This window comes from Acomys minous (genome assembly GCF_964271855.1).
Source record: "Acomys minous genome assembly, chromosome: 20".
NCBI lineage: Eukaryota > Metazoa > Chordata > Mammalia > Rodentia > Muridae > Acomys > Acomys minous.
The window spans coordinates 6222699-6250223 of record NC_140502.1 but is presented as its reverse complement, the minus strand read 5'-3'; the positions used below and the strand labels follow the sequence as shown (position 1 = coordinate 6250223).

Below are 27525 nucleotides of genomic sequence, written 5' to 3'. Positions count from 1 at the left end.
ACGAGTCAAATGGTATATACTCACTTATAACTGGACACTATTCCAAGGGGAATGTCTCATGAAAGTCTTCAATTAGAAGGAAAATGGGATAGAGGTGAAGACATCATATTGGGACTCTAAGTGAGAGAAATATATGAGATAGGGAAGTAAAAGGAACCACAGGGTCCTAGAAACCTACAAGAACACTATGATGGGTGGATCTGGGCTCAGGGGTTCTGCTCAATCTATGGCACCAACCAAGGACAATACCTGCAGTCATCATTAAACCCCTACCCACATCTATCCAATCGACAGGACATTCTCCACAGTTAAGTAGAGACTGGGGACTGACTTTCACATGATCTCTGGTGCCCCATATTTGCCCATGTCCCCTTGATGGGGACACCTGATGGCACTCAGGAGAAGGATAGCAGACTACCAAGAAGAGACTTGATACTCTAGCATCATATTCAGAGGGATGAGTTCCCCCTCAGTCACTGTCATAGGGAAGGGGAATGGGGTGAAAGTGGGAAGGCAAGAGGAATGGGAGGATGCATGGGATGGGATAGCAAATGAGATGTAATATGAATGATTTTTTTTCAATTAAAAATATTTTAAAATACAAGGAATTCCCAAAAATTGTGGACAAATGGATTGAACTAGAAATGATCCTAATGAGTGAGTTCACCCACAAACTGAAAGATTCAAATGGTATGCACTCACTTATACTAGACACTAGCCCAAGGGACATGTCCCATGAAAGTCTGAACCTACCAGGAAAGTGGGATAGATGTGAGGACATACTTGTGGGACTCTAGGTGAGAGATGTATGGGACAATGGGGAAATAGAAGGATTCATAGGGTCCTAGAAACCTACAGGTAGAATATCATGATGGGCAGATCCAGACCAAGGGGTTCTGCACAAATTATGGCACCAACCAAGGACAATACATGCAGTAAACATTGAACCCCTACCCATGTCTAGCCAAAGGGCAGGTCATTCTCTAAGATGAGTGAAGATTTAGACTGACTTTTACATGAAATCTGGGGCCCCATATTTGACCAGGTCCCCTTGATGGAGAGGACCAATAGCACTCAGGAGAAGGATAGCAGGCTACCAAGAAGAGACTTTATACCCTATGAGCATATACAGAGGGAGGAGGTCCCCCTCACTCACAGTCATAGGAGAGGGGAATAGGGTGAAAGCAGGAGGGTGGGAGGAATGGGAGGATAGAAGGGAAGGGATAACAATTGAGATGTAGTATGAATGAATTAATAGATAAATAAAATTTTAAAAACTAAAACTAAAAAGGGTGAGAAAGATTTAAAAAGAACAAATTATATTAATTAATATATTTTCTGTTAAACAAAAGAAACTTAATCAGTAAAGATACAAAATACATGTACTGAAGATATCAAACAAACTCTCCAGTCAAATGCTGTATTAAACAAACAAAGAAAAAAAAAGAAAATCTTTTATTGGGAGTAATCATGAACAAGATGTGAGAATTCCAAACTTTAAGTGAATCCTACATGTGACTGAGCATGCTTTGAAAATTAAAAAAAAATGGCGCTCAACATACTGTGCTCATGGTGAAATTAAATAGTCTGTTCATTCATGGACAAGGTGGATCTCTTGAAGGGTCAATGGCCGCAATGCAAAAACACTGTAAATTTTACTTCTCTCCACTCTAAATCCATTTTCTTAGTTATTGCTGACTCCTGTAGATGTGTTAGAAAGTTGTCATTACTCCTGTAATTACCTGTCTCATTGGATATCTCGTTTTCTGCACAAGGAATGCAATCAAAGCAGCAGGCAGCCTTGCCTTCCTGGGCAGCTTTCCGGAAGCCAAGTCTACAGCTCTCACTGCACACCGACTGAGGAATCTAAGAGAAATGAAAGCTGTTAGCAAGTGTTTGGACTTTTGTGAAAAAATCTGAGTAAATGGAGTATTTCTGAGTATAATTGAATATTGGTTTGGAAATGCTTACACTTACGATTAAAATAGTATGTTTTGGTATTGCTAATATTGGCAGCCTTGGGGCTTACATAACACATGTGTTTAAATATTAGTTCAATACATGAAGCCATTGTTAAGAATAGGTGGCTAAAATAGTGTTCTAAAAGGTCAATGTATGACTTCAAATTCAAGCCATCTCTATACTTACTGGCCACCAGGCAGAGCTTTTATATTAATGAAGTTAAGAATGTTGATTGGCTACTTCACAGGTCTTGGATTCATCACGGAAAGAAATCTTTGGGCATTTCTATGCAGAATTTTATAGATACATTTATAAGAAATGGGAAAAATCACAAAATGGGGTCAGTATTTCATTGTTTACTGTCATACAAATATGGGCAGAAGATAGAAAGTACACAATTATATTCTTTGATCTCTGATTCTGATCTGTGAACATGATCTCATCACCTCCTCTGGCTCCTCAAACATTTTTTTCAACCATGATATACAGCATGGTCACAGTGTCAGCCAGAGCAAACCTATTCTCCTGTGAGTGGCTTTTGTTGACTATTTACTCAAGGTAGAAAAACAAGTATAATGCACATAAAACACACACACACACACACACACACACACACACACACACACACACACACATACCCACACACACACATAAACACCTGTCATGCTTTTCTTCCTTTTCAGAGGCTGACAAAATAAAAATGTCAACTTACTTTTCTTAGACTGGGTGAAAAAAATAAACGTATCATTCTTTTGCATCAGTGAGTTAATCCTAACAGACACTCTATTCATAAGAAATATATGTTCAAAGTAATTTCTGGCCCAACCTAAGACTCACTTCACGGGAGAGAGCAAATCCATGACACTATTGATGATGCTCTACTGTATTTGCATACAGAAACCTAGCATGGCTGCCTCTGAGAGGATCTGCCTGGCAATAGGTTGAAACATAAACTGAGACTCACAGCTAAACATGGGGCAGAGCAACATGAGCCTTGTCACAGAGTGGGGTGAGCTAGAACAGAAAGGAAGGGAAAAGAACTCTACAAGAAGACAAACAGCCCCAAATAATTAGGGCCCTGGGGCCTTGAGGAGACAGAAGCACCACCAAAGGACAAGGCATGGACTAGACCTGGACTTCCTATATGCATATAAGCAATAGGAAACTTAGACTCTATGCTGGTCTTCCACAGAAGGGCTGGGGCTGTCTCTGATATGGTCTCAGTTGCATGCCTTTCAATCACTTCTCTCTGGTGTGGCTTCCTTGCTTGGACACTGTGTAAGATGATGTACTGCTGAGACTTGAAGAGCTATACCAGTAGTTTAGGGTGTGGTTTTCCCTTTTCTGAAGGCCATGGGAGAAGGAATAGGAAGATGAAGGAAGGACAGAGGAGAGGGACTTAAAGGAGAAGAAGGAGTAGCTACAATTGAGATGTAAAGTGAATAACTAAATAAAATTTTAAACCAAAAAAAAAGAAATATGAGAGCATCAATAAAATATGAATATGAACTTTTCCATTGATCAGGGAAAGAGAAAATAGTCTGTGTAGGATTTTTTATGTGAAGGTCTTATCAGTAGCTTAATATTGGTTGGTACTGAATGAGTGTTCTAGGATCATTACACCTTGAAAATTGTTTTTGTTTTTATGAACAGTCAAAGTATAGAGACAAGTCACTACCTACATCTGTAAATGATGTAGGCCATTGAATCATCTGCTCAGATAAAGAGAGCTGCTGTCCAAGGGGAGCATATGGAGAAAAGGTTCCTATTTTCACATTTAATCCAAGACCCTTTGGGAAATTCCAAAAGTTGAGAATGTCATACTCTGGATCTAAATTTTTTCTCCCATTCGTTCCCAAGTGACCTCTCACGTGATTGTTCAGTAGGGTGTTCTTGAGGAAAGGAAGGAACTGAAAGAGATGTAGGAATATAGGTTGTAGTACAATTGGAATACTAAAAACATTTTAAGTAATACAAAGAATCTCAGTGGTTTTAGCCCATCCTACTAAAAACCCTCTCTAAAAGAGGCATCAATGTGGGTTTGTAGATGAAAGATTCTTGGATTAAAATGCATTAAAACTTGAAAATCACATTCTGTTCAAGTGAAATCATTGATCTATACCCGTTAAGTCAGCAAGACACCAAGTTATATGGATCCAGCTGATTCAAAGTTCTTTGCAAACCTAATGACTCCTAGGAACTTTTGGAATATATTTAGACCTTCCATTCTTAGCACGAGTGCCCTGAAGTGTAACGTTGACTTTAAAGTGATTCCTTAGAACACTGTGGTACTGCTAGGAAGCACTTTTACCCTTCAGTATCTACAGGTCCTACCTCTACTCTGAAGAATACATACTTGTTTCTTGGCAAGAGATTTTAAAACCTATGACACACATTTGAATGCCTTAGGAAATAGTGAGATATCACATTGCTGATAGTACAATACAAAAGATATTACCTGCCAGGGGGAAAATTCCATTCCTTCTCCTTCACCATTTGGTTGTGTCTTTATTTGTTGAAGAATCATATCATGGAGACTGTAGGCCACAGCATAAACAGCATTATATATATTGTAACCTTCTTCACTCATAGATGGGTCAAAAAGGTGTCTGGGAAGTAACTCCAAAGAAGCATTGGGTTGGCAGTTCTCCAAAAGTTGGCAATCAACCTCAGAAAATGAGCACTTGAAGAACAAATACCAAAACTTAGGAAGATAAGTATCTTCTGGGTACTTGTAGGGATTAACTGTTTGAACAAAATTTGTAAAGTCTACCATCTCTTTATGGTGGTGTGAAAACTTGAGACTCCCATGAAATGACTCTATCATGAAATAATCAAAATTGTTATCAACATCCCATCGAGAGTTCAAGATCCACACTTTCCATGTCACGAACAGTTGCAAAATGTGTCGCATTAAACCTTGTAAAGAAGCAACGTCCCCATAAATAACTATTACATTTGCTGATGATTCCTGAATATTCACCAGATTTTTCCATACTGAACTGGAAAATGAATTCCAGGTGCCAGGGATCATTTTCAAAAAGGCTATGCAGATGTTCTTACTCTCCATAGCTTCTCTCAACCCTGAGAGAAACTGAGTCCCTCTGTGGTCATCTGGGAGGATCACACCAACCCAGGACCAGTTAAAATGAAACATCAAAGAGACTATAGCAAGTGACAGAGATGTGTCTTTGGGAGCCATCTGGTAGAGAAATTTAAGCTTACCTGGATCATTTAAGACAGGATCAAATGGCCCAAAAGTGAGCTGTAGGGAAAAAATGGAAACAAGAGGAAAAGCTTTGGCAGTACTGGCATCAAACACAATATCAGTTCTGATTAAACAAGTGTAAACAGTCAGGATTAACATGATTTTGTCATAATTTAAAAATCAAGCACAGTTCAGAATTTTCCAAAATAAAATTACTGACAAGCACCCAGTTTCAGTGACCAAGCTGGCCTCTTCTATCTCTCTTCCTTTTCTCTTTCAAGTACAGTAAATATGGTTCTATCCAGTACTGTCAGACTTTCCTTTGATAGACGATTTCTCCAATTGTCCCTCTCTAACATTTTAAGACATCGAATAATATATATATATATGTGTATATATATGATACCTGACTCCTACTTTCCACACCCGAGTCCTCACCTGAGGTATTTTGTAAAGTTGTAACAGATTCCCTATTTGGGCAGATATGGTCGTTGATGTTCCTGTGAGGGCAGCAGGTGACATTCTCTTCCTTACACAGTTGTAATTAAATAGGGGTTGCCTCATCCTTGTAAGCCAAAAAATGGGAGGAATAAGGATACTCATTTCATAAGGTGCAGCATTGTAGAGATCAAAGCCCAGAGATATGTTGGGTAAAAGATGAGGGTTTCTGTTGACTTCCTCAATGGCAAAAACCAGAGCGAGAACAAATTGGTAGTTCTTCAACTTATACCTGCACAGATTTCATAAAATTATATGGGAGGAAGACAAAGACCACAAACCCTCATATGTAGTGTGAATGTCTATCTTAATTCAAATGCCCATGTTCCTATACAATAATTTATTTTAACATCTACCCATGATGACATGAATTAGCATGGACATTTTAGGTAGATAGAGTTAGGAAGATTAACAGTATCAACACTAATTGTGGTCTCAGCAAATCTAATTTAGGATTATATTACTTTATTTATATTTTATGTGGAAAAATAAACTGTCCATGAATAAGTAATTAAATTCTGACATCCCATCTTTCTGTCTATATCTTGGCCCTTCAGCCTCCACAGTTAGGAAACATCATTATATCTTGATCCAATCAACCACTTTTTGTCATAATATCATTTGTTACAAACAGCACAATATTAATTCAAATAATATATTGCCAAGTTGTCATTTCTATTATATTTTTGGATAAGGCGGCCTGGAACACACTTTGCAGACCAGGTTGTCCTTGAACTCATGGGGATATTTTTACTCTCTCTCTCAGCTGCTGAGATTGACTTATACGAATCCATATCCATTTTTAACATTCTGTATACTGATGAGCTGTGTGTAGCACATATGTGGATATGAGTCTCAGTGCAGGTTCAGCTACATGAATGTCAAAAGCTTCCAGTCACATTGATTTTATTTTGTTTTTTTGGGAGGGGATTCATCATTAATTATTTGCATCTCAGATTCTTTGTACTTTCCTATCCCTTTTAAAAACTTTTTCCCTTTGAGTAGCTGCTGGTCTGACATATCTGACATGCATGCCGGCTCAAAGGACATTGTAATATTGTCTTCTTTATATTTCTTTTCTCAGATGCTCCTGAGACTTACAATTTGTCTGCTCTTAGGTTGAGTTTCTTTTAAACTTAATGGATTTGTCTAGAAATTTCACATGAAATAAACCAAAAGAAAAAAAATAATGTATATGTCGTACTCTAGAGGTAATAAAAAAGGATGCAATTGTACTGAGCAAAGTAAAATATTAAAAACCATAAAATTTAGGAGTAGTGTGACAGGCTACGAAGACTAAAATAGGAATGCAGACACTAGAAATACAAATATCTTATGTTAAAAAAAAACAAATATCTTCTGTAAAAAAATCTATTATAAAGAATTCTCAAATCAAAAACACCAGGCTACAAAATTAATCAGACCAGAAGTCGGTGCATCTTTGTGAACATGTCTACAATACCACCTGAGTCACATTAAGAAATTCAATTACCATATATATCTTTAATATTCATCATCTAGAGTATATATCAGGAAGGTACACGATTGGATCCTGCAGAACTTGATGGTACGACTCCATTACTCTGGATACTACAAACTTGAATTAAAAACATGGAGACATCAAGTTGTTACCCAGCTGGGTGCTTTATATTTCCCGTCTACATCTCATACTTCTAGAAGGAGGTCCTAGGCATACTACCAAAGAAAATAAAAAGTAATGCCACTCTTACTCCTCTGTGTACGAAGAGGGATACAGTAATGACAGGCCTTGTATGATATGTCCTATGTTACAAAAATGGGCACACATGTTATATGTGAAACAAACCTTTGCCTGACTAAGTATAAATCCCCTTCCATGGTATGCAACACATGTACCATAAAAATGGCCAGAATCTGTAACTAGTAGGTTATAGACACAAGGGGTAAATTAAATGTTGTTATTCAGCTAAATTAATATTGCAAGAAATCAACTCCTTACTGCTTGCTACTGCACCTACCCATGGATTAGTTCATCTGTCTACCTTTACCACAGAAGCTTCTTTTGGGGGGAGATGGTAAATAATACAGAAACCAATGAGTGCTCATGGTACATATAATAATAGACTATGAAGTGTTCAAGCATAAATGTGGCTTACATATCACACCTTTCCAACAAAACTGAGGGACCGTGGATGAAGAGAAGTGGGAAGACTATAAGGCTCAGAGGCTGTGGATTACCTCAAGGAAACAATATTTTCTGTCCACAACAGTCTTGTTGCACACATGAACTCACAGTGCTTATGAAAGGATGTGCCAGAACATGTGTGCTCAAATAAAGCAAAATATCAGCATGGAGAAGGAGATGGCTAAAAATAATGCCACTCCTAGCTGAGATGCTATTAAGACTTGATAAATTACTGAGAGTTGAGAGTCAGTTTCTTCACTCTTGTGACACCTAAGAGGTCAACCACATACATGGGAACTCTCCTATTTCAATAAAACTATAGAGAGAAAGACAGAGACAGAGACAGAGACAGACAGAGAAAGAGACAGGGACAGGGACAGGGACAGGGACAGGGACAGACAAATAGGTCAGAGAGAGAATGGTAGGGCAAGGCTTTAATCCCAGAACTCAGGATGCAGATCCAGAGAGATCGCTGTGAAGCCTATGTCAGCCTGGTCTCCATAGTACATTCCAGGACAATCAGAGCTGTGTAGAGTTAAAGGAGTACCTGTCTACACACACACACACACACACACACACACACACACACTAAAATAAAAAAACCTAAACAAAATGGTTTACTTAAGGTTATTATTTGCTAAGTAGTGAGGAAACTAGGGAGAACAAGATTTACCTGTTGTCTTTATTCTGCTTAGAATTACTGTGATAACATACCTTGACAAAAAACAAGATGAAGAAGAAAATTTTTATTAGGCTTACACTTCTACCTAATAATTGATCACTGAAAGAAGTCAGTACAGGAACTCAATGTGTGGGATTCAGAGATTGTGAATCTCTCATTGTAAAAACACTACTTTTTCATGAACTACTTTGAGTTTATTTTTGACCATGTAAAATGTTGAATACTACATGTAGGATACAGCCCTTTTCTTCATTAAGGACAAAAAAGACATCCCTGGCCCATTAACAAAAAACTGAAAGTATAATCTTTTCATATATGGGTTTTTTGTTACATAATATAGAAAAATACATAATTTTGTACATTGGTACCTGAGCTTCTGAAAGTAAAGAGTGAGGAAAAGGAGAGTAACTAGGGATATTAGCTATGATGAACTAAAGAGGTTCCACCCAGCATCCAGAGCTCCCACTCTGCTAGGCCTCGGAGACAAATTTGTGATTTTATTTTAGATAAAATATGATCCTCAAGAAATTGTATCTGCCTTCAATAATTGCACTGACTTACAAAGTATTGAATCTAGATATGAAATTTTGGATTTGTGCCCATCCATGCTATGTTAGTTGCAAATCATTATTTAGTTTAACATTAGTTTAAATGTGTCATCACCCCCAAAATTCTGACTTTTTTTTATACCTGAACATATTTCTTTCTCCACTGTCCTTGATTTTTTTTTACTTAACACCACATTAATGTTGTAGCAAATGCATAATAATGTCACACTGAGCACAATTAATCTTCATAACTATATGTTATTTTGTAAATTTCTACCTATTTTCTTTCTATTGAGTTTCTCATATATTCATATATTTACAAGTTCTATTGCTTTATTTCAGAGTTTTTAAAAAATTGTTCCAGAGAGATTAAAGATGTCTTTATTGGACAAGCACACTTAATTTCCTCTATACAGAGAAATATGTGAATATTTGTCATTAAATTGTCTAAGGAAATAAGACTGTTCTGATGTTAGTCCTTAACATGGCATATTTCAGATAAGCAAAAAACAAATAATCTTAAGGGCCCACCCTCACATATAATGTATATTATTTGGTGCATCCATACAAATAAGGAAAGGCATTGAAAACTGATAAACACTTAATTATCTGTCTGAGGATAAAAATAGATTAGTTAAGAAACACTGAGTTACAAATAAATGAGATATAAAAATATATATGTAAAGAAGTTGCTCCCAAAATTTAATGGTGACAGACCTGCTATGAAACCAGTTGTACATAACATAGTTAATATTCATCAACTTAACTATATGCTACGCACTTAGGAGTCTCTAGATTCAGTGGCATCATTTCTTCTCACAAGACCACATCTAGACTTAAAGACAGCCCAGAAGTACTATTAACTTATCCATACTCTGACACCATAACACTCAAAATATTAAAATTATCTGGCTTTACAAGGATGACAAATGAACAACTTAATGTTCAAATAGCATATGAGGAAAACCAAACGAATAATGTGATAATTATCACTTTTCCTTAGAAAGAGCGTACACATGATAATATACTTGACTATATTTGAGAATGGAAAAATGATTGAAGAAAAACAGTTATAATTCACGTATCACTGAAGTTACAAGAATTTTGTACTTTTACGATGAATAATTGTACTTAACTGTATGAGATTGTCCTGGAATATCTGTGTTTCCTGTATAACAGGAACGTTTTTGCTTGTGTAGAAAATATGAAGAGGGAAAAATGCACCAAGTGTCACATCTCCTTCACGGTGAAACTCTTCCTTTATTGTTACATAGCAGTCATTGTCAGTAAAGGAACCCACAAAATTCGGAATATACAGGAGCCCAAAGGTCAAAATCCAGAACATCCTATCAACACAAGTATATGCCCAGCCATGCGTATGCTGTGTTACAGTTATCTTTATAAAACTGTGTTTGTTTGGGTAGATACAGATCTAACAATGCCCAGCAGGAATATACTCAGCCCAAGTGCTTGCGAACATGTGCACCTCAACTTTTTTAATGAGTGCAGCAGTTATGATAATCACCCCAAGTTCTTCCTGGCACTTCCTCCAATATCATGGAGAGTTCTGAAACTCTTTGTTCCCTTAGGCTCTGCATCTGAGGCCCTGTGTTCTGCTTAAAACAAGTTGGAAAATATGTTTTGAGTCTTCTTCTCTGGGCACAGGCACCATTATTTCAGCAAAGAAGATGGACAATAAGAGCTCAGGGATCAAGATTCTGGTTGGGCAATTATGGCCGAGTTTGAAGTAAGAAACTTTTCACAACTTTGGCTGATGAAAACAAGCTACATCAGAGGCTGCTATGGAAGATGAATTGGGAGAAGGGCTAAAAGTAACCATGCCATGCACACACAAGAAAAATATGTGAAATATGTTTTTCCAAACCAAGGTCAATCAGTGGAAACAACTCTTCCTATTGACTCTGAGTGTTTCTGAATTTCAAGGTGATAAATAAATCTGTATCTGAAAAAACAGTATGGTGTCTTCTCGCACCACAATCACCTTATTTCCCACTTTGGAAAAGCCAATAGTCCAGATACATTCCTCACTTACTTAGTTACAGTGAAAAATAAATACCCTCTTTATATTCTGATATTTAAGCTTCTCAACTTCTACTCTTTTCTTTTATCGTGTGTGAATCTTTCTGCCAACATGTCTTTGTGATCCATACCTGCTTCTAGAGCTATCCATTCACTTAGTGTACTGAAAGACATCATTCTGAGCAGTGATCTACTTCCTAGACACCAGGAGTGTAGGGCAGTGAAGGTACAGTGTATTGTGATGTGGTAATGAAAGGATAACCCCTAAAATAAATAGACTCCACTAAGCAAGGTTGGGTGACTAGAGTGAACAAACATTCAGGTGAAACAATAAAAAGCATCATGATCAGATGTGTTAACAGGTCACTGCAGCTTGGTGGGACTTTTTTGGATCACATTAACAATACACAGTGAGCACATGGATCCAGATCATGTCTATTATAAAACTGTAGGCAATTAGGCAGTGAAAAAGCACAGTGAAACCTACTTCTCAGTAATTCACAGTTCAGTGCAATTGTTGGAATAGGGAAAACCTTGGGCCTTCGTTCAGTCCTCAAGAGAGTGCTGGTACAGTGTGCTAGTCTGCATGTTTGACTCAGCTTTGGAGACCATGTCCCTGCCCATGTGGGCCCTGGGTCCCTCTGTGGACTGATAGAGTGATCCAAAGTCAGACCTATCCCACATACACACTGCGTGCTCCCCCCCCCCCAACTGTGTCAGTGGACACTAATATTGTTGCTCTGGAGCTCACAATTCTGTCAGAGAGAAAGAGTGTGCAGAAACATCGCATTAGGCTGTGTTATCCTGGGCTTTGGATAACCAGCTCCACCACACTGGGGCCCTTTGGCCTTGTTCCGTCTGCCATACAGTGCACTACTGTGACATAGCCTGTGGCATTTGGCTGAGACATGGAGAACACATCCACAGCTGACTGGGTCCCTGCCTGGGCCCTCCGTCCCTCGGTGAACCAACAGGGTGATCCAAAAGTCAGATCTATCCCATAACCACACTCTGGGATCACTCCTGGGCCAGCAGACACTGACACTGGTATGCTAGCATAGCCCGCCATTGTGTCAAAGAAAGGGCAGGTACATCCCAATTAGCCTGCAGCTCTCTGGGCTTTGGTGAGCTTGTCTGTGTCTGCACATGTCCTGAGTTTCTCTATGGACTGTCGGGTGGTCTAATATCAAATCTACCCATTCATCTGGAGTCTAGCCTGAGCCAGCAGACCCAGATACTAACACATCACCACCCATGGTACAGAACCAGTTACAGATTTTGAGATGTACAGCTCAAATGCTGCTCATTTACACATCAGCATCCATACTCTGGGGACTGGCCATCTATCATCCAGGGGCCAGTTAGATGGCCAGAGGCCAGACCCACCTGTGCTCTGCACCTTGTGGACTGCTCTCACCAATGGCTCCTAGGGTCTTGTAGTTTGTAGTTCCCAGCCCAGTCCCTAGGCTCTGCCCTACCAATCAGATGCAGTGAGTGGTCAGTACCATCATTTTCGATTCCACAGGTGACATTTTTCAACAGATCCCTCAGGAGACAACTTTTTTCAACAGATCTTCAACATCCCTGGCTATAAAATCAAGCAGTAATAAATGGGACTTCATGAAACTTAAAAGTTTCTAGAAAGAAAAGGGAACTCTAAATAGAAAAAAAAACAACACCTAAACACATGCAAAAGTCATGACCAACCATACATACTACAGAAAGCTAATATCCGAACTCATGAAACTGAACACCACAAAACCACATAATCACATTACAATGGGATACATACTTATGAAGAGAATTCTCAACAAAAGGAATGTCAAATAGTAGAGAAACAGTGAAAGAAATGATCAATGTCCTCATTCATCAAGGAAGTGCAAATCCAAACAACACTGAGAGTCTATCTTACTCCTGTCAGAATGGCTAAGATTAAAACTCAAGTGACAGCATATACTGGTGTGGATGTGGAGAAAGGGGAAGACTCTTCCATTGTAGATGGGAATGCAACTTTGCACAACAACAGTGGAATTGAATCTGGCATCTTCTAAGAACATTGAGAATAACTCTACCTCAATACTTAGCTGTACCACTCCTTGGTATACATGCAGAAGACACTCTACCATACAACAAAGACCTTTGCTGAACTATATTCACACCTACTTTATCCATAATAGCCAGAATTTAAAAAGAAGCAAGACATCCCTCAACCAAAGGATGGATAAAGAAACTATGGTAAATTTACATATTGCTCCTCGTTATAAAGAAGGAAATCTTGACATTTGGAGGCAAATGCTTAGAATTAGAAAAGATCATCCTCAGTGAAGTAACCCTGAACCAGTAAGACACACATTATATATACTTCCATATAAGCAGATATATTTATATTTATTTTTATTTTTATATGTATATTTATATATCACAGAATATCTGTGATACAATCCAAAGATCTAATGAAACGAAATAACAAGGAGGTCCCGAGGGATGTTGCTTGATTCACATTTAGAAGGGCAAATAGAGATGATACAGTAAGAGGCTAAAGACGGTGAACAGGGTGGGAGTCTAATATAGATGTTCTCTGAAAGATTCCACCCAGCAGTGCATCAATGCAGATGCTAAGACACACAGTAGAACAATGGGCATTATATGAGAGTGGGGGGAGGGAACCAAGAGGGGACAGAATCTTCACAAGGAAACCAGCAAAGACAAAAAATCTGCACTCAGGGCACCTTCAGAGACCCAAGGACAATGCATGTTGAAAAACTTTGATTCCTGTTCAGATGTAGCCAATGGGCAGCTCTGTCTCCATGGGCTTCCTAGGATGGGATGCAGAGCCTATTTCTGTCACAGACCCTGGTACCCATATTTGATCGCTTCCACTGGCAGGGCAGCCTTGCCAAGCCACAAAATAAGATAATAAACATTGTACTAAGGAAACTTCATATGGTGGGGTCATACAGTAGTGAAACAAGGATTTGAGAGGCCTCTACTTGCCACCTGTTTGATGACCCTCATATCAAGTACACAGAGGAGTTGGAGGCCATCCATGCCTTGAAGGAAAGCAAAAATTCTGTCAAATGGAAAGGGAGCAGGAGAGCTGTCACTGCCCTGACATGGAAGCAAGAGAGCCAGCCGTGTCCTGATAACACGGGAGCTGTAGAGCCAGCCATGCCATGATACCAAGTGCTCCATCCATGATAACATGGGAGTTGAAGACCTGGCCCTGCCCTTAGGATAGGGGATTGGGAGAATGGGCCCTGCCCTGATGACATGGGAGCAGGTGAGCTAGCCCTGCCCTGAGGACATGGGAGCAGGTGAGCTAGCCCTACCCTGATGACATGGGAGCAGGTGAGCTAGCCCTGCCCTGACGGTATGGGAGTAGGTGAGCTAGCCTTTCCCTGAGGGCATGGGAGCAGGAGAGTGGTCCCTGTCCTGAGGAGAAGGAAGTGAGAGAGCAGGCCCTGCCATGATGACACAGGAGTATGTGTAGGCTCTGCCCTGAGGACTAGGAATCAGACTCTGCCCCAGGGCTCTGAGTCATCCTCACTCCAGCATCGACCCCATCTATGGCCTGCTGGAACACATGAAGGAGATGGACTTGCATATTCAAAGATTAAGAATCTCCTTGACATGACACACAGCAACAATGAGATTTCTCACAGTAGTCCACTGAGGATCCAGTAGCGGTAGTGTAGGCCTGAAATCAGACCCATGACTCATAGCAATGAAGATTTGAAAGTAAAGATTCGTGGGCAAATGTCTGTACTGCATGATACACTACAGCTTCTGTGAGAAGTTGTTTGTTTGTTTGTTTGTTTTCTTTTACTTGGGAGAGGATGCAAGGCAGAGGGCAGATATGAGGGGATGGGGAGAAGAGAGGGATTTTGGTGCATGATGTGAAGATCATAGACATTCAATAAAAGAAAAAAACAAAAATAAAAACACTCAGTTTATTACAGTGAAGAATAAATGCTCTTCTGCAGAATTTTAGTAATTCCATCTTCTGTAATGTCTTTTGCTCACATGGCTTCCCTCTGCTCCAATGCACTGTGCTCATAGCAACTCATGAACTACATGAACAATGACTCACATCCAATTTCTGATCTCCATATCTCTAAAAAATCTATGAGTTACAAATTATGCATCCACTATGGAACTGTAAAATAAGAGACTTTATTGTTCTCCTCATGTAACAAAAATATTGAAATATGAAACTAGGATATTCGAAATTCATTTTATATCATGAAATTTCTTCTCAAAATCACTGTAACAAAAGAATCCATACAATTGATGCTTAAGAAACAATTTGGTGTCAACATTTACAATTTACACAGTAAAGCATAACAGAGGCTTCTGTTGCACAAAAATTTTTTAAATTTGTGTGAAATTTAATATGTATTAATCAGTGAAGGATCAAATCAATATAACATGACGGAATGTGAGGACACATCTTAAGTACCAGCATTTTGTAGGCAGGGAAAGACACATACCCATGGTTTATTCCACACTGATATATTAATAGGCTGAAGGCTAACAAAGTATACATAGTAAAATTCTCATACAGGAAAGTATAACATGGATTTTAAATATGAAAAGAGTAATGGTTCCAGTGAAAAGGGACGTTAGTATAATTGAATGAGGACTTAGGAACCCTCATAGTCTGATCTGATTATACCTAAATGACAGATATAGAATGGTGTGACATTTCTTTCAACCATTGTCTTTAATTTTTCAACATAGATTAATATTAATTTTTAACTAAATTTTAACAGACTCTTTCTTTTTGAATGGATTTTATGCCTGATGTCAACACAGGAGTTCTTATCTGGCCTTAACAAAATAATGTAGCACTTGGGGGCAAAAATCAAGCCAAGGAGTGCTGAACTGGAAGCCAAGATAGAGAAAACTTCCATAGCCAACATGACCTTCCCCTTCGTGCTGTGGTAGACAGGGAGGAAGGTGACCCAGACACAGAAGAATACCTGCATACTGAATGACAGAAACTTGGCTTCATTGAATGTATCAGGCAGATTCCTAGACAAGAAGGCCATGGTGTAGCTCCCAAGTGCCAAGAAGCACAGGTACCCTAGGACAGAGTGGAAGGCGACTGCTGAACCCTTGTTGCACAGAAGGATGATGTGGCCATGTTCCGCATGAGCATCTTGATCAATGAAGGGTGGAGAGGTAAGCAGCCAGATCCCACAGAGAACAAGTTCAGTCAGAGTGCACATGGGAATGATAAAATTAGGGGCCCTTGATACCATTAGCCACCTCACCATTCTAGCTGGAACAGTGACCCTGAATGCAATAACCACTGTAATAGCTTTGGCCAACACTGTGGAGAGAGCCACAGTGAACATAACTCCAAATGCTGTCTCCTGCAGGATGCACAAGGCTGTGTTGGGCTTTCCAATGAAGAGCAAGGAACTGAGGAAACAGACAATGAGTGTCAGTAACAGGGTGTAGCTGAGAACCCTATTATTGGCTTTGACAATGGGGGTGTCTCTGTGCTTTACAAAGACTGCAAGAACCACAGCTGTGAGAACAGAGAAACACAGCGCTGTGATGGTGAGAGCCATACCTAAGGGGTCACCAAAGGCCAAAAAGCTCACAGATTTCTGGAGGCAGTGGTTCTTCTCCAAGTTTGCATAGTGACTTTTGGGACACTTGACACACTGATCCATATCTGCTCAGAAATGAAGGTGACTGTGAATCAATCCTCAGGATTTGTCCTTCACTATAATTGTTACAGAGCCTTAGCTTATTGAATACTATTTGACTCGCCTTTATTTATTGTTTCAGAAATTTTTAAATAGTCTGTGAATAATTTCAAATCTATGCAGCGATCATTGTCTACGTTAACAAAAATGGCAGCAACACAATGTTTTTTTCCTTATCTTTGGATCCTTCCCCTGATTTTGCATCTATTTTATAAATAATAAGGTTAGAGGATAATATTGTATAAACATGGTTTCACTCAAAAATTACCTTACTAAAATCATGAATTTCTGTACATATATAGTTATTTATGTATGTATTACAATATACACAATAATATTTGAAATTCATTTCTTATATGGTGTTCTATGCATAGGGTTTCATATTTACTTATTTTCATATAATTCTTTGTGTACACTACTTTGGTTCATACTATGAATGATTTTGAAATAATAAGTGCCATTACATCCTTGAATTTTAAGTCATTCACTAGTAGTTTGTTGATACATATAGATGTAGCATGTTTTAACATATAGAGAGAGAATTCTTGAAATATTTCTAGGTATTAAAAAAGAATACCCAAATATTCTACCCTTAACATTTGCTTCTTGGATCTGTTTTCCTGTTATTTTCTAATGACATATACATAAGGAGTCGATATGGGTCAGAAAGGATGTGGGGAGGATTAGGGATACAGAGGGAGGGAAATTCAAATTATATAGTGTGATAAAAGTCTGTGTTCACAAAAAGGGAGAGACAAGGTCTTTAGTCATCAGAAAAATGCAAATCAAAATGACTCTGAGATTCCATCTTACACCCATCAGAAGGGCTAAAATCACAAATTCAGTAACACCACATGCTGTTGAGGATGTGGAGAAAAAGGAACACTCCTTCATTGCCAGTGGGATGCAAACTAGTACAACTACTTTGGAAATCTATCTGATGATATCTCAGAAAACAGAAAATAGGATATCCACAAGACCCAGCTATTCCACTCCTTGGATATACCCAGAAGATGCTCCAGCACACAACAAGGACATATGCTCAACCATGTTCATAGCAGCCTTATTCATAAGAGCTAGAACATGGAAGCAGACTAAGTGTCCCTCAGTAGAAGAATGGATAAAAAATGGTGGTACATTTACACTGTGGAATACTACTCAACTATTAAAGACAAGGAATTCCCGAAATTTGTGGACAAATGGATTGAACTAGGAATGATCATGAGTGAGTCAACCCAGAAGCAGAACGAGTCAAATGATATATAACCACTTCTAACTGGAAACTATCCCAAGGGGAATGTCTCATGAAAGTCTTCAATTACAAGGAAAATGGGATAGAGGTGAGGACATCCTATTGGGACTCTAAGTGAGAGAAATAAAGGAGATAGGGAAATAGATGGAACCAGAGGGTCCTAGAAACCTACAAGAAGAACACTATGATGGGTATATCTGGGCCCAGGGGTTCTACTCAATCTATGGCACCAACCAAGGACAATACCTGCAGTCAACATCAAACCCCTACCCAGATCTAGCCAATGGACAGGACATTCTCCACAGTTAAGTAAAGACTGCGGACTGACATTCACATGATCTCTGGTGCCCCATATTTGCCCATGTTCCCTCATGGGGAGGCCCGATGACACTCAGGAGAAGGATAGCACACTACCAAGAAGCATCATATTCAGGGGGGTGAGGTCCCCCTCAGTCACAGTCATAGGGAAGGGGAATGGGGTGAAAGCGAGAGGGAGAGAGGAATGGGAGGATGCATGGATCGGATAGCAAATGAGATGTAATATGAATGATTTTACTCTACAATAAAAATTTAAAAATTAATAAAAAGCAAGGAATTCCCAAAAATTGTGGACAAATGGATTGAACTAGAAATGATCATAATGAGTGAGTTAACCCCCAAACTGAAAGACTCAAATGGTATATATTCAATTATAACTAGACACTAGCCCAAGGGACATGTCTCATGAAAGTCTGAATCTACCAAGAAAGTAGGATAGATGTGAAGACATACTTTTGGGACTCTAGGTGAGAGAAGTATGGGAGAATGGGGAAATAGAAGGATCCAAGGGCCCGAGAAATCTACAGTTAGAACCTTATGATGGGCAGATCTGGACCCAGGGGTTCTGCACAGACTATGGCACCAACCAAGACAATACGTGCAGTAAACACTGAACCACTACCCATATCTAGCCATAGGACAGGTCATTCTCTAAGATGAGTGAAGAGTTGGGACTGACTTTCTCACGAACTCTGGGGTCCCATATTTGACCAGGTCCCCTTGATGGGGAGGACCGATGGCACTCAGGAGAAGGATAGCAGGCTACCAAGAAGAGACTTTATACCCTATGAGCATATACAGAAGGAGGAGGTCCCCCTCAGTCACAGTCATAGGGGAGGGGAATAGGGAGGGATAGCAATTGAGATCTAATATGAATGAATTAATAAATAAATAAATTTTAGAAAAACAAAAACAAAAAAGGGAGAGAAAGATTTAAAAAGAAGAAATTATATTAATTAATATATTTTCTGTTAAACAAAAGAAACTTAATCAGGAAAGATATAAAATACATGTACTGAAAATATCAAACATCTCTCCAGTCAAATGCTGTATTAAAACAAAGGAAGGAAGAAAAAAAAGAAAATCTTTTATCGGGAGTAATCATGAACAAGATGTGAGAATTCCAAACTTTAAGTGAATCCTACATGGGACTGAGCATGCTTTGACAATACAAAAAAATGGCGCTCAACATACTGCGCTCATGGTGAAATGAAACAGTCTGTCCATTCATGGACAAGGTGGATCTCTTGAGGGATCAATGCCTGCATTGCAACAACACTGTAAATCCTGCTTCTCTCGAGTCTCATTCCATTTTCTTAGGTATCGCTGACTCCTGTAGATGGGTTAGAAAGTTGTCCGTACTCCTGTAATTACCTGTCTCATTGGAAATCTCGTTTTCTGCACAAGGAATGCAATCAAAGCAGCAGGCAGCCTTGCCTTCCTGGGCAGCTTTCCGGAATCCAAGTCTACAGCTCTCACTGCACACTGACTGAGGAATCTAAGAGACATGAAAGCTGTTAGCAAATCTTTGAGCTTTTGTGAAAAATATGAGTAAATGGAGTATTTCTGAGTATAATTAAATAATGGTTTGGATAGGCTTACACTTATAACTGAAATAATATGTTTTGGTATTCCTAATTTTGGCAGCTTTTGGGCTTACATAACACATGTGTTTAAATATTAATCCAATACATGAAGCTACTGTTAGGAATAGGTGGCTAAAATTGTGTTCTCGAAGGTCACGGTATGACTTCAGATTCAATCTATCTCTATACTCTACTGGCCATCAGGCAGAGCTTTTATATTAATGAAGTTGAGAACGTTGATTGACAACTTCACATGTCTTGGATTCATCATGGAAACAATTCTTTGGGCATTTCTATGCAGAATTTTATAGAAACATTTGTAAGAAATGGGAAAAAACATCACAAAATGGGGTCAGTATTTCATTGTTTACTGTCATGGAAATATGGAAAGGAGACAGAAAATACACAATCATATTCTTTGATCTCTGATTCTGGTCTGTGAACATGACATCATCACCTCCTCTGGCTCCTGAAACATTTTTTCAACCATGATATACAGCACGGTCACAGTGCCAGCCAAGACAACCCTGTCCTCCTCTAAGTGGATTTTGTTGACTATTTACTCAAACTAGAAAAGAAGTATAAAACTATAAAACACACACACACACACACACACACACACACACACACACACACACACACACTCACACACACCTGTCATTCTATCCTACCTTTTCAGAGGCTGACAAACTAAAAATGTCACTTTACATTTCTTAGGCTAGGTGATAAATTAAACATATCATTGTTTTGCATCAGTGAGGAAACCCTAACAGACAGTTTATTCATAAGAAATATGTTCAAGGTAATTTCTGGAACAAACTAAGACCCACTCTATGGGAGAGAGCAAATTCATAACACTATTGATGATGCTCTACTGTATTTGCATACAGAAACCTAGCATGGCTGCCTCTGAGAGGATCTGCCTAGCAGTAGATTGAAACATAATCCTTAACTCACAACCAAACATTGGGCAGAGCAATGGGACCCTTGTCAACGAGTGAAGTAAGATAGAGCAGACAGAAGATGAAAAGAACTCTACAAGAAAACCAACAGCCCCAAATAATCAGGGCCCTAAGTGACTTGAAAGACTGAAGCACCACCAAAGGACAAGGCATGGACTACACCTAGACTTTCTATACGTATATAAGCAATAGGAAGCTTAGACTCCATGTGGGTCTCCCACAGAAGGGATGGGGCTGTCTCTGATATGGTCTCAGTTGGAGGCCTTTCAATCACTTCTCTCTGGTGTGGCTTCCTTGCCTGGACACTGTGTAAGAGGATGTACACAGTCCTGAGAAGACTTGAAGAGCTGTACTAGACCTTTAGGGTGTGGTTTTCCCTTTTCTGAGGGGCATGGGAGGAGGGATAGGAAGATGATGGAAGGACAGAGGGGAAGGACATAAAGGAGGTGCTGTAAAGTGAATAACTAAATAAATTTTGAGTACAAAACAAAAGAAATATGTGAGCATCAATATAATGTAGGAAGAAACTTTTCCATGGATCAGCCAGAGAATGAGAAAATAGTCTATGTTGACTGTTTTTTGTTTGTTTGTTTCTTTGTTTGTTTGTTTTTTGTGAAGATCCTTATCAGTAGCTGAATATTGGCTGGTACTGAATGAGTGCCCAAGGATCTTTACATCCTGAAAATTGTTTTTGTTTTTTTATGAACTGTCAAAGTATAGAGATAAGTCACTACTTACATCTGTAAATGAGGTAGGCCATTGAATCATCTGCTCAGATAAAGAAAGCTGTTGTCCAATGGGAGAATATGAAGAAAAGGTTCCTATTTTCACATTTAATCCTAGACCCTTAGGGAAATTCCAAAAGTTGAGAATTTCATACTCTGGATCTAAGTTTTTTCTCTCATTCATTACAATGCGACTTCCCACATGATTTTTAAGTAGGCTGCTCTTGAGGAAAGGAAGGAACTGAAAGAGATGTAGGAACAGATGTTGAAGGACAACTGGAATACTAAAAATATTTTTTAAGTAAAACAAACATCTCAATGGTTTTAGCCCATCCTAATGAAAGCCTTCTCTGAAAGAGGCATCAATGTGCCTGAGTAAATGAAAGATTATTGGATTAAAATTCATTAAAATTTGAAAATCATATTCTGTTCAAGTGAAATCACTGAACTAAATTCAACTAAGTCAGCAAGAAACAGAGTTACGTGGATTCCGCTGATTCAAAGTTCTTTGCAAACCTAGCCACTCCTAGAAACTTTTGAACTATATTTAGGCCTTCCATTCTTAACATGAATGCCCTGAAGTGTAACGCTAACTTTAAAGTGATCCCTCATAACCTTGCAGTAGTGCTCAGAAGCATTTTCACCCTTAAGTATCTACTGCCCCTACCTCTACTCTGAAGAATACATCCTTGTTTATTGCCAAGAGATTCTGGAGACCTCAAGATGGTGGTGAGCAGTGTGGACTGTATTTAGAAGCTCTAGTAAATGGTTCAGGGAATTGCACAGAATTCTTCCCCAGAAGAAGAAAGAGTCAAATGGTATTTATTCGCTTATATCTGGACACGAGCCTAAGGGGCATGTCCCACGATAGTCTTCACTTACCAGGAAAGTGGAACAGAGGAGAGGACATCCTTTTGAGATGGTGAGAGAAGCATGGTAGAATGGGGAAATAGAAGGATCCAGAGGGACCTCGAAACCAACTAGAACATTATGAGATGCAGATCTGGGCCCAGGGGTCCTGATCAAACTATGACACCACCCAAAGACAATACATGCAGTAAACTCTGAGGCCCTACGCAGATCTAGACAATGGACAGGATATTTCCCACAGTTGAGTGGAGAGTGGAGACTGACTTTCATACAAATTCTGGTGCCCCATATTTGACCATATCTCCCGAATGAGGAGTCCTGGTAGCACTAAGAGGAAAGATAGCCGACTATCAAGAAAAGACTTGATACTCTATGAGCATATACAGGGTGAGGAGGTCTCCATCAGTCACAGTCATAGGGGAGCAGAATAGGGGGAAAGTGGTAAGGAGAGGGAAATGGTAAAATACAAGGGATGGGATAACAACAGAGATGTAATATGAATAATTTGAATATGTATATATAGTTATATTTTATAAAGAGATTCAAAACCTATGATGCTAAATTTGAATGCCTTGGGAAATAATAAGATATCACATTGCTAATATTACAATACATAAGAAAGGATATTACCTGCCAGGGGGGAAATTCTATTCCTTCTCCTTTAACATTTGGCTTTATCTGTATTTGTTGAAGAATCATTTCATGGAGACTGTAGGCCACAGCATAAACAGCATTATATATATTATAACCTTCTTCACTCTAGATGAGTCAAATAGGTGTCTGGGCAGTAACTCCAAAGAAGCATTGGTTTGGCAGTTCTCCAAAAGTTGACAATCAACCTCAAAAAATGAGCACTTGAAGAACAAATGCCAAAGCTTAGGAAGATAAATGTCTTCTGGGTACTTGTAGGGATTAACTCTTTGAACAAAATTAGTAAAGTCAACCATCTCCTTATGGTGGTGTGAAAACACAAGGCTTCCATGAAACGAATCTAACATGAAATAATCATGATTGATATCAACATCCCACTGCGAGTTCAAGATCCAGATGTTCCATGTCACTAACTGTTGCAGAATGTGTCGCATTAGACCTTGTAAAGAAGCAACGTCCCCATAAATAACTATTACGTTTGCTGTTGATTCCTGAATATTCACCAGATTTTTCCATAATGCAATGGAAAATGAATTCCAGGTGCCAAGGATCATTTTCACAAAGGCTATGCAGATTTTCTTACTCTCCATAGCTTCTCTCAACCCTGTGATAAACTGAGTCCCTCTGTGGTCATCTGAGACGATCACACCAACCCAGGACCAGTTAAAATGATGCATCAAAGAAACTATGGCAAGTGGCAGAGAAGTGTCTTTGGGGGCCATCTGGTAGAGGAATTTAAACTGATCTGGGTCATTTAAGACAGGATCAAATGGCCCAAAAGTGAGCTCTAGGGGACAAATGGAAACCGGAGGAAAAACATTGGCAGCACTGGCATCAAACACAATATCAGTTCTGAATATCTTACACCTATCAGAATGGCTAAGATCAAAAATTCAAGCGACACCACATGCTGATGAGGATGTGGAGAGAGAGGAACACTCTTTCACTGCTGGTGGGAATGCAAACTGGTACAGCCACTCTGGAAATCTATCTGACGCTGTCTTAGAAAACTGCGAATAAGGCTTCCTCAAGACCCAGCTATTCCGCTCCTTGGAATATACCCTGAAGATGCTCCAGCACACAACAAGAAAATTTGCTCAATCATGTTCATAGCAGCCTTATTCATAATAGCCAGAACATGGAAACAGCCTAAGTGTCCAGCAGTAGAAGAACGGATAAAGAAACTGTGGTACATATACACTATGGAATACTACTCAGCTATTAAAAACAAAGAATTCCCGAAATTTGTGGACAAATGGATTGAAGGAGAAATGATCATAATGAGTGAGTTAACCCAGAAGCAGAAAGACTCAAATGATGTATACTCATTTATATCTGCATACTAGCCCAAGGGGCATGTCCCATGAAAGCCTTCACTTACTAGGAAACTGGGACAGAGGGGAGGACATCCTATTGGGACTCTAGATGAGAAAATCATGGGAGAATAGCAAAGTAGAAGGATCCAGAGGGTCCTAGAAACCTACAAGTAGAACATTGTGATAGGCAGATTTGGGCCCAGGGGTCCTGCTCAAACTAAGGCACCAGCCAAGGACAATACAGGCAGTAAACTTTAAACCCCTATCCAGATCTAGCCAATGGGGAGAACATTCTCCACAGTTGAGTGGAGAGTGGGGTATGACTTTCACATGAACTCTGGTGCTTCATATTTTACCATGTCCTTTGGATGGGGAGACCTGGTAGCACTCAGACGAAGGATAGCAGGTTACCCAGAAGAGACTTGATACCCTATGAGCATATACAGGGTAGGATATCCCCCTCAGGAACAGTCATAGGAGAGGGGAGTAAGGGGAAAATGGGAAGGAGGGAAAAATGGGAGGATACAAGTGATGGGATAACCATTGAGATGTACCAAGAATAAATTAATTTAAAAAATGAAGATATTTTTCTCACATTTTGAAATTCAACATAATACAGGATTTTCCAAAATAAAATTACTGACATACTTTCAGTGACCTAGATGGTCTCATCTACTTCTCCGTCGTTTGTATTTCAAGTACCAGAAGTAAGAATCTATCAAGTACTGTCAGACTTTCCTTTGATAGATGATGTCTCCAGGTGTCCCTATTTAACATTTTAAGACATCCAATAATGTCAAAAAAGTATATTTGACTCCTATTTTCCAACCCGAGTCCTCACCTGAGGTATTTTGTAAAGTTGTAACAGTCTCCCTATTTGTGCTGAAACTGTCATTGATGTTTCTGTGAGTGCAGCAGGTGACAGTCTCTTTTTTTACACAGTTGTAATTAAATAGGGGTTGCGTCATCCCTGTAAGCCAAAAATTGGGAGGAAGAAGGATACTCATTTCATAAGGTGTACCATTGTAGAGATCAAAGCCCAGAGTTGTGTTGGGTAAAAGATGAGGGTTTCTATTGACCTCCTCAATGGCAAACACCAAGGCCAGAACAAGACGGTAGTTCTTCAATTTATACCTGCACAGATTTCATAAAAGTATACAGGAGGAAGACAAAAACATAAACCTTAACATTGGTGAAATGGCTATTATAATTCAAGTGCCAAATTTCCTATAATATTTTAACATCATCTCATGAATGACTTGAATAAGCATGATGTACCTTTTGAGTAGATATGATTAATTATTAGCACTAATTAATTATGATCTGAGCCACTGCACTCAGCTGGTAGGCAACTCTTGATCTGTCTAATAATAATGTGTTGGGGAAAGAACATGCACTCTGTAGGATGCCAAAAGACCCCTACACAAGGAATAGTATTTCATTTTAGTGTCAGGTGTGCTGTTCCCAAAAGTTTCCTTAAAGTTACATGTATTAAATTGTACTTCAACTGGATATAAAATGCATAATAATAAAACTTTTACAGGATTTTACTGAAAAGTAATGAAATTATTTCATATTTTAGAAAGATCTATAGAAAAAGAAATTAATTCTACATTAAACGTACTAGAAAAGAATACAAAAATTTATCTTTAAATATAGAATGTTCCTGCTGTGTTTTGAACTTTTAGTCACATTGGTTTTTTTTTAATGATTTGCTTTGTTTTTTTTTTTTCTTCATTAATTATTTGTATCTCTAATTCTTTGTGCTTTCTTACTCATTTTTAAAAACTCTTTTCCCTTTGAGTAACTGCTGGTGTGACATATCTAACATGCACACTGGGTCAAAAAACATTATATTATTTCCTTCCCTCCTGTATACTCCTTCTCCTGGAAGCTACTAAGGCTTTCAATTTGCATGCTCTGAGCTTGGGTTTCTTTGGACCTTAATGGATTTGTCTAGAATCTTCACATGATACAAAACAAGAGATGCTGCATATGTCATAATTGAAAGCTAATAAGTAAGGATGCAATTGTACTGAGCAGAGTGAAATCATGAAAAAACGCAAAATGTAGGAGCAGTCTGACAGGCTACAAAGGCTGAAATAGGAATGCAGAGAGTAGCGATACAAAATCTTAAGTAAAAAATCTATTATAAAGATGTCTCAAATCAAAAGCACTGGGCAGCAAAATTAATCAGATGAGAATTCTGTACATCTTTGTGAACTTGTGTACAATTAGAATAACCATCTGAGTCACGTTAAGAAAGCCAAATGCTGTGTGTGTGTGTGTGTGTGTGTGTGTGTGTGTGTGTGTGTGTGTGTGTCCACTTCATATTCATTCTCTAGCATATATCAGGGAGGGACAAGATTGGGTCCTGCCGAACTTGATGGTAAGATTCCATTACTCTGGATACTACAAACTTGAATTATAAAACATGGAGAACTCAAGCCTTTACTCAGCTGGATGCCTTATATTTCCTGTCTACATCTCATTGTTCTGAAAGGAGGTGGTTGGCATAGTGAGGGAACTTGGGAAGAAAGGGTTTATTTGGTGTCTTTATTATGGGTAAAATTGTGTCATAAAATACCGTGAAAAAAAAATGAAATGATGAGGAAAATGTTTATTACGCCTGTACTTCCACATCATAGTCCATCTCTGAAAGAAGAAAGTACAGGAACTCAAACAGGGCCAAAATATGGAGGTGAGAGGTAATGTATTTCAAGTTCATAAACAAAATAACACAAATTTGCTTGTATAAACTCAGAATAATGTTTCAGGTTAAGAGATTGTTAATCTCTCAAAGTAAAAATACTGTTTTTCTTTCATGAACTACATAGATATTATTTTTGGCTATAGAAAGTACTTATAGAACACAATCCTTTCATTCATCAAGGAACAGAAAGACATTCATCACTAATGGGAAACTGAAAGTGTGGTCTTTTCACATATGGGCTTCTTTCTTGATATAGAGAAAATACAGATGTACATCGGTGCCTGAGCTCATGAGAGGAAAGGGCAAGGAA

General features: G+C 38.8%; 1 protein-coding gene and 1 pseudogene across 2 annotated transcripts in view; both read right to left on the bottom strand.

The window, feature by feature from the left end:
- LOC311590754 (vomeronasal type-2 receptor 116-like) overlaps positions 1–27525 on the bottom strand; it is a gene marked incomplete at both ends in the record, with an annotated part of 31217 nt that overhangs the window by 2220 nt on the left and 1472 nt on the right. The window contains 4 exons of the mRNA XM_084770022.1: positions 1743–1866; positions 3645–3872; positions 4421–5227; positions 5609–5900. Coding sequence (XP_084626148.1) covers positions 1743–1866; positions 3645–3872; positions 4421–5227; positions 5609–5900 — 1451 coding nt within the window. The remainder of the gene's footprint in view (positions 1–1742; positions 1867–3644; positions 3873–4420; positions 5228–5608; positions 5901–27525) is intronic.
- LOC311590755 (vomeronasal type-2 receptor 116-like) lies at positions 15857–27155 on the bottom strand (annotated as a pseudogene). The gene is made up of 6 exons: positions 27130–27155; positions 25344–25636; positions 23166–23973; positions 21679–21906; positions 19767–19890; positions 15857–16788 (listed from the first exon to the last, which is right to left on the bottom strand). The product of its transcript is annotated as a vomeronasal type-2 receptor 116-like (transcript).